This window comes from Lactuca serriola, chromosome 4 (assembly GCF_051521515.1).
Source record: "Lactuca serriola cultivar US96UC23 chromosome 4, Lser_US96UC23_V15, whole genome shotgun sequence".
Taxonomy (NCBI): domain Eukaryota; kingdom Viridiplantae; phylum Streptophyta; class Magnoliopsida; order Asterales; family Asteraceae; genus Lactuca; species Lactuca serriola.
The window spans coordinates 286,169,623-286,178,397 of record NC_136411.1 but is presented as its reverse complement, the minus strand read 5'-3'; the positions used below and the strand labels follow the sequence as shown (position 1 = coordinate 286,178,397).

The following is an 8,775-nucleotide window of genomic DNA, read 5'->3' as shown; positions in this document are numbered from 1 at the left end:
TCACAATATCAACTTTGAAAGGATTTTACATCCATCAAATGGATGTGATATCATCAGTCTTAGTGACAGGAAACTTTCCAACTTGGTGGGGGATTGTTGGAAATTATGAAGGTATAATAGCAAGTTGACTATTTTCCTTTATCCCATATTGGTAGGGGAAGAAAATTTGTGTAGGTTTATACGTCTTTTCCATCAATGGGCCTTCAAAAGGTTTAGTAAGGGAAGAAACCTTTCGTACGAACGAGCCAACCTGTTTCCCAGCCAGTCAGCATGGTACGCGGGGCGTACCAGGGTTATGCTAAGTGTACACGATCAGATCGAGTTTGAGCTTCTTTCCACTTTGGGCTTAAAGGCTTTGTTCATGGGTCGGGCTTATTTATATTTTTGGTCTCGTTTATGTCTGAGGATTTTATTGAGATTTGGTCTTGTTATTGGGCTTACCTTGTTAGATTTAGGATTGTGGTTTTGGGCCTTAATGGGTCCAATGGACTTAAGGCTCATTGTGTTTTCGGGCTTTGTTGCTTTGGGCCTTCTAATCCATCTAAGATCGACTATTTGGACTAAGGGAATTATTGGATTATAGAAGAAAGCCCATATGGAGGTTGGGCCCAATTTGGAAAATTGTGTCGTAAGTGGGCTTCTGTGGACCGTTGGTTTTCAGCCTCAATTTTGGTTCAACTTGGGACAAAGGGTAAAATGGTCATTTTACCCCAAGTATGGATTTTTGACCATAGATAAAAGCCCAATTTCTAATTGGGTATTATTTTGTTCTAATAGCCCGGGGAGTCGTCAGGGCAGTAGCTAGGGATTTCTTTTAATGAGCTTCAGCATTAGAGGTGAGTCTCCTAACTGTTCTATGGGTCGAAGGCACCAATGTCGGCCCACTTGGTTTATGTATTATAGGAAGACATGGGAGTAGCCCTTGGCTTTTTGTATGAAAGACGAGGAGGAGACTCCTAGTAAACTATATGCAAGACCAGAGTCTGAACTCTGGCAGTTAATTAGTTAAGTAGTTGTAGATTGTATGCTAGTTATCTTTGTGATGCTTGCATGGAAAACTAGGAGGTGGCTCTTGGCACTTGTTTGTAAAACCCAGGGTTTTGGCCCCCGACCTGGGATGGAAAATCATGATACAATTCGCGACATAATGGCAAGACTATGGTTGTCACATAACACTTTTATTGACTGTTGGATATGAATGATATGTATGGCTCATTTTATATGTATGGTATGTGGTATTTGGGGAACTCACTAAGCTTTTTTCTTATAGCTTGTGGTTTATGATTTCAGGTAGTTACGGTTCAAAAAGGAAGTGCTGCAAATTAGTCCTTGGAGTGATTGAAAGGGTGGGTTGTCAATTACGCCCAACGTAATTTATTCATACGTCCCGCGTAATTTGGTTATACGCCCTGCATAATTATTTCATTTTCGGTTTCATATTCATTGACTTACAGTGCCCCAAAGTCAGGATATCAATGTTGTGAATTTTTTGATTTTCAACTTTACTTTTATGTTTTCTGAAATTTTAAAAATGCATATCTAATTTTTTTGAAGTCGGATTATCATGAGGTTTTTTTCAACATGTATTTATAGTTTATACATGATTTTAGACTATAATTTTGTCATTTTTGGTTTCATATTCATTGACTTGCAGCCCCCGAAAGTTTGAATATCAATGCTGTGAATTTTTTGTTTTTCAACTTTACTTTTATATTTTATAAAATTTTAAAAATGAATATCTAATTCGTTTGAAGTTGGATTACCATGAGGTTCTGTGCAACGTGTAGTTTAGAGTTTGTACATGATTTTAAACTATAATTTTGTCATTTTTGGTTTAATATTCAATGACTTACACTCCCCCGAAGTTGGGATATCAAAGTTGAAACTTTTCGAAGTTCAACCATTAAGTAATTACCAAAATATTCTGGATTTCTCGAGTTTTCCGGTTCTAGACCCACTTTACCGGTTGCACCTAACCCACTTTAATGTTTCCAGGTTTTCCGGTTCTAGACCTACTTTACCCGGTACCTTACCCGGAACCAAACTGGAACCGGTTCCTATATACCGGTCTGGTTTCTGGTCTTACAAAATCTCGTTAACTGGTTCCTGGGTTTTTTGGGTCCAGGTCTACCGGTCGGGGTTTGGACCCACTCTCATACGTACTATAGAGAGCTGAACAAGGCAATGGTAAAGAACAAGTATCCATTGCCAAGGATTGATGACATGTTCGATCAGCTGCTAGGTTGGAGCTATTTATCAAAGATTGATCTTAGGTTAGGATATCACCAGCTGAAGGTGAGAGATCAAGATATTGAGAACACCGAATTCAGAACAAGATACGGACACTATGAGTTATTGGTTATGCCATTTGGACTAACCAATGCTCCAGTAGCATTTACGGATTTTATGAAAAGGGTTTGTAAACCATTACTTGATAAATCTGTGATATTGTTCATAAATGACATTCTGATTTACTCACAGAGCCAACAGGAGCGTGGTAAGCACCTGCGAGAAGTATTAGAAGTTCTAAAGAATGAGAAGTTGTATGCAAAATTCTCAAAATGTGATTCCTGGATTCGAGAAGTCCAATTCTTGGGTCATGTGGCTAACCAAGAGGGAATAATGGTTGGGTTATCAAAGATTTAAGCTGTGATGAAATAGGAACGACCAAAAAGTACCACTGAGATTCAAAGCTTTCTGGGATTAGCCGGATATTAACGAAGGTTTATCTAAGACTTTTCTTTGATAGTAGCTCCATTGACAACGTTGACCCTTAAAGAACCTACATATACATGGAGTGAGAAACATGAAGAAGCATTCGAGAATTTAAATAAGAAGTTGTGAGAAGCACCAATTCTTTCTTTACCTGACGGACTTGAAGACATCACCTTCTATAGTGATGCATCTAGAGTTGGGTTAGGTTGTGTTCTGATCTAGAGAGATAAAGTGATAGCATATTCATCTCGAAAATTCAAAGAGCATGAGAAGAACTACCCCACTCATGATCTGGAGTTAGCAGTGGTAGTATTTGCATTAAAGATAGGGAGGCATTATCTTTATGGCACAAAGTGCAAGCTCTTCACTGAACATAAAACTCTCCAGTATCTCTTTGATAAAAAAATAATTTAATATGAGGCAACGATGCTGGCTAGAGTTGCTCAAGAGTTACGACTATGAGATACTTTGCCATCTTGGTAAAGCATATGTCGTAGTTGATGCTCTAAGTTGAAAAGTAAAATTGGAAAGGAAAAGGCCAGGAGAGTTAAGAATAGAAGTTGTCTCAATGATTTTGGAAAGCATCGAGAAAGCTCAGGAAGAAGCTTTGGAGAAAAATGACCGAAAGGAAGAACATTTAGGCAAGACGTTGTTATTCGGTACAAATAGGTAAGGGTTGAAGGTATTACAAGATAGAATTTAGGTACCTAAGATGGGAGGAGTAATAGATCTTCTGATGGAAGAAGCTCACAAGACCATGTACTCGATTCATCTCGAAAACACTAAGATGTATAAGGATCTGAAACCTTACTACTGGTAGCTAACGATGAAGCTCGATGTTACAAAATATGTGGCAGATTGTATAACATGTGCGAGAGTTAAAGCACAACATCAGAAACCGTATGGCAGTTTAGAACCTGTACCTGTACCCATGGGTAAATGGGAACACATCACCATGGATTTTGTGGCTAAACTTCCCAGGAAAAAGAACGGTCATGACATGATTTGGGTAGTCGTGGATCGGTTTACAAAAAGTGCACACTTCATAGCAGCCAATGAGAGATAGTATATGGATAAGCTTGCAAACCCCTACATGAAGGAAGTAGTAAGACTTTACAGTGTTCCTTTAATGATTGTATCGGATCGTGACATTCGTTTAACATCAAGATTTTGGAGGAGTTTACAAGAGGAAATAGGTACGAAGTTGCGTTTAAGTAAATCCTAGCATCCGCAGACTGGTGGTCAAAGCGAAAGAACAATTCAAACATTGGAAGATATGCAAAGAGCATGTACCCTAGAATTCCAAGGTAACTAGAATGAGAATTTACCCATGCTAGAGTTTTCCTACAACAATAGTTACCATTTGAGCATTAAGATGGCACCTTATCAAGCCTTGTACAGACATTAGTTCCGTACGCTGTCTTGTTGGCTTGAGGCCAGAAAAAAGCCGATTATGGGCCTTGAAATAGTCCATCAGACTGCTGAAAAGCTAAAAGTGATTAGAGAGAGGATTTTGGCAGCTCAAGATCACCAAAAATGCTATGTTGAGAATAAGCGACGACCGATGACAATCAAAGTTGGAGATTCGGTATTGCTCAAAGTCTCACCATGGAAAAGACTTATACAATTTGGACAGAGAGGAAAGTTGAGTCCAAGATTTGTTGGACCATTCAAGGTTCTTCAGAGGATTGGGAACCAAGCTTACAAGTTGGAATTTCCAGAAGAACTAGATAGTATTCATAACACATTTTATGCGTGTATTTGAGAATGTTCACGGGAGAAGTTCCCGATATAATTCCACTTTCGGAGTTAAGGATGGATGACAATAAGAGGCTAATCGAAGAGCCTGAGGAAATTGTTGACCATAAGACAAAGAAGTTGCGACACAAGATGGTCGACTTGGTGCTTGTGCAATGGAAACACACGAATGGGCCAAACCTCACCTGGGAAACAAAGAGCACCACGATGAGTCGCTATCTACATCTATTTGTTGATGCATGATTAGGGGACGGAATCATCTTAGTAGGAGAGAATTGTGACACTCGTGTTTCTAGGGTAAGCATTAATAGTATGATGTAATAGTTAGGATCGACATTGTAACCCATTTTAAAGTAATGAAGATGAATTATTTTAGTTTTATGTGATTTTATGTGCATTACACTTGCTATTAATGATGTAATAAAATAATAATAAAAATAAGCACTACTAGAAAAAAGGCCTTTTACGACGCTCATTGCGCGTCGTAAAACGCTCAGACGACGCGCAAATGCGTGTCAAGGAAGGCCCTGTCATAAAGAGAGACGACGCGCTTTTGTGCGTCGTCTATAGACGACGCGCATTTACGACGCGCGGTTATGACACACATTGCGTATCAAGGAAGGCCCTGTCATAAAGGTAAACGACACGCATTTGCGTGTCGTAACCTTACGACACGCGTGTTTATGACACGCAATGCGTATCAAGGAAGCCCCTGTCAAGAAAGGCCATGTCATAAATGAAGACGACACACATTTTTGCGTATCATAATTTTAAATGTTTAAAAAAATATTATTTATAGATTTACTTATTTTAAAATTAAATTTGTATTTAATGTTTCATAATAGAAAATAAAATATCATATACAAAAAATAGAATCCATTGCATAAATTTAATGTCATACAAATAATCGTTCCATGGAAAGATAAAACAAATCAATAGAAGTTGTAACAAAAATTTACAAACGAATTAGATACAAAAAATACAATCCATTGCCCCTTTGCTTATTCAAGATCAACCTGCAAGTAGCTAACTAATCTCTACAAATTCACCCTTGTTTCTAATCATTTTCTTAAATACTTTACAAACATAATTCATCCATAGTACCTGAACTATAGTTGCAGCCTTGCTTCTTCTTCTTCTTCTGAACTCATCTCTTGCAACCATTGCTCTAAGCCTAGTCTGAATAGATACAACAACTCCTTGTCAATTATGTGAAAAATACAACCGGAGAGTGGCCTACCTTCATAATAGCAATAACTAACGAAGCAGGAATGAAAGAGAAGGCAATACTCACAAATACAAACATTTCTTCTTTAGTTCTTCACATTCTTGCACTGCCTCATAAGCTTTACCATCCTGCATCAATGTAAAATAAAGGCATTAAATGTTAAATCTATTGTGAAAATCTATAATATATAAGAAAGGAAATCAAATAATTACCTTACAGTGTGACCTTGCCAAATTAATTGAAATCAAATTAATTGATAAATCAAATTATACGATATAGTTTCGAATGTGTATTAAATGGAATGTTCTTTAACAAACGAATAAATAAATACATACCGACAATCTTTTAGATGAAAGAAGTCATCAGAATTAGATGTTAGCAACACCAGGTATGTATCATCCTGTAACAATCACTAGTGAGTAGTGAAAAAATATCATAAGAAAAACTTAATTAAAGTTTCTCTCACTTACATCAAAATAATGAACATAAGCATGTAGAAAGGGCATGGCATTGTATCTTGGTAAACATATGGGGAAGAATGACTCGGATGTCCTGCATCAAACATGTAACATTTCACACACACACACAATTAATATGGAAAATAAAAAGTGATGGAATAATGAACTTGCCTAAAAGATTCAAATAACATGACAAAATTAGCAAGAAGCAGCATGTCATCAGGATGGAGTTGTGCTTTCTGTGCACCTACAAGACTCACAACCTGCATTTGAAGAAAATAAATTACATAAAAGAAATCCATTTATGAGGTAAAAAGAAAAAAACATTGTATTTACTCATGAGCATTGAATAGATGACGCTTGAATCAGAAACATCTTGCAAGATAGCAGCAACAGCTTGCCTTGTTGCACACGGAAGGGGAAAATAGGTGTATGCATGAAGAAAAGAGGCAGGGTTCCTGAAAAAAAAAACAACAATGAAATGCATAATTTTTGGTTTTGTAATTTGATGGAATACTGACATTGTTATAATTTTGAAAATAAAATAAGATAAAACGAACCAACCTAAAAGAGTGGAAGAGGGAAGAGAAAACAGCATCTGTTCCTCCAAGTAAAGGCGTCATATCAAACTTTGGATTCTTCTCAAAATATCTACTTACAGACTCTGTGAGTATAAGCACCATCTGCATCCCATGTAAAATGATATATCTCAAAACTCAAATGTATAAAATCATATAATAATGACAATAAGAATGTAAAATAAAAAAAGGTACCAACCTGGCCATAAAGAAGTTCCAGTTGACTACGTAATGACTCATAAGGCTCTTCTGTACAACTTATGCAAACTAAATAAATTGGTCCTTTTACAAGAAAAGCCACCTATCCACCAAAAAAGAAAAAAAAAAACATATTTGGTTGTAGTATATTTTGTTAAAACTACAACATTTCTTATTTGACCTGGTGTTTTCCTGCCCTAATCAAATGAATCCGGCCGCCCCTGAAAAAAAAAGAGATCAATGAACCAAAGAGTTAAGAGAAAATAAATATAGAACAACAAGAGTAAATCCACTTGTAATGCTATTGCTCACCGAGAACAACACAAGGAAAATTGAAGGCTGTAATAACACCAACTACTCTAATAATAATTATTATACTTATAATAATGTTTTGAAGGTTTGTAAAGTTGTTGAGGCTCCAGGATATGATAAATTTCAGTACACTCATTTTTCACATAAAGTAAACAGTCTCAATAGATTGGTAGATGTCAATAATTAGTTAAAGTCAAGATATTGCTTGGTAGGCTAATTTTGCTTAAATTGTGCTTATTATAGATTGGTAATTGTTTATGGACAACTCTTCCTCATATCTGTCAACACAAATCTATTAAGGTTCCACTGGCTTCTGGAAGTTTGCTCCTGCATAAACTGCCTCTGAACCAAGCTCTTCTTCAATTCTCAAAAGCTGATAATATCATCCACCAATAATTTTCGTTAAAAACTGTCTTGAATAACATATTGTATAGACTCATATTCTTGACTTATTGTTTTCTAACTTATTTTTTATAATAAAGTAAAAAAAATATGAATGAAGAAAGGGAGAAAAAGTCAACCTGGTTGTATTTTGCTAGACGCTCAGATCTGCAAGGAGCTCAAGTCTTGATTTGACCCTGGAAGGTTCCGTTGCATTGTTTGAATCAGTAACAAGAAATTTATAATTTTGAATTAATGAAAGAATAATAATGATATAATTTGTATAAAAATGTGATAATTAATGTAGCCAAACGGACAGAAAGATCAGCAATGAAGGTGTCCTCTGTTTCACCGCTGCAAACATAATAAATTATTTCATATTTCAAGAATATTATATATTTTTTATTTTTTTAGAAAAAGTAATTTATATATATTTTTTCAAATGGATTTTTGTACCTTCGGTGACTGGCCATTACACCCCACGCAGCATGCTTGGACATCTTCACAACTTCAATACACTCAGTTATGGATCCAATTTGGTTAACCTAATAACAGTAAACAATAGAATTAAGGTCAAAATTCAAAATAATAAATAAATATGTGGGAGAAGCTATAGCTTTCATTTCTTTTGAAGCTATACCAAATGGTTAAATTTTATACGCAATTTCAGTAACAACATAATGTAAATATATGTGGGAGAAGCTATAGAAACTTGAATCTTGAATGTGATAGGTTTGACTCACCTGTTGACCAGCCTTGACTGATATTTGACCTCTCAAAGAGAATACTTAATCTCTGTTATCCATCATGTTAGCAGGACTAGAAAACAGATCAGAATCACCACCCCTTGAGAAGAAGTTGTTTGCAGGTTGAATGGCTGACCGTTTGACCGACTCATACTCACTTCTCAATTGGTCATACATCTCATCCAGTTTTCTATTTTGCCTATTAGCAAAAAATAAAAACATTGATGTAAGTAACAAACACATATAGAATAGTGAATATTCCATCAGGTTCCTAACAAAACATCAACTTTAAACAGACAAAAAAAAAGTTTTTACGGATGCTATTTTCAATGATAAGGGCATTTATGTCTTTTTACCTTACGGGAGACCTATTTGGGCTTCTTCCATCAACAACTCTTCCT

General features: G+C 36.0%; 1 protein-coding gene across 1 annotated transcript; it reads right to left on the bottom strand.

The window, feature by feature from the left end:
* Positions 1-5,763: 5,763 nt before the first annotated feature.
* Positions 5,764-7,383, bottom strand: LOC145099402 (vacuolar fusion protein MON1 homolog). The gene is made up of 9 exons (XM_079036984.1): positions 7,378-7,383; positions 6,937-7,038; positions 6,722-6,842; positions 6,485-6,618; positions 6,331-6,422; positions 6,172-6,253; positions 6,037-6,101; positions 5,914-5,926; positions 5,764-5,829 (listed from the first exon to the last, which is right to left on the bottom strand). The coding sequence occupies exons 1-9, from the start codon at positions 7,381-7,383 to the stop codon at positions 5,764-5,766; spliced, it is 681 nt and encodes a 226-aa protein (XP_078893110.1).
* Positions 7,384-8,775: the final 1,392 nt, after the last annotated feature.

Bases quoted from the DNA above. Each gene is read 5' to 3' on its own strand.
- LOC145099402 (XM_079036984.1), bottom strand. The intron at 6,843-6,936 runs GTTGGTACCTTT...CATGGGATGCAG, and splicing joins TGGAACTTCTTTATGGCCAG to ATGGTGCTTATACTCACAGA. The intron at 6,254-6,330 runs GCAAGTTCATTA...TGTTTGATGCAG, and splicing joins ATGTTATTTGAATCTTTTAG to GACATCCGAGTCATTCTTCC.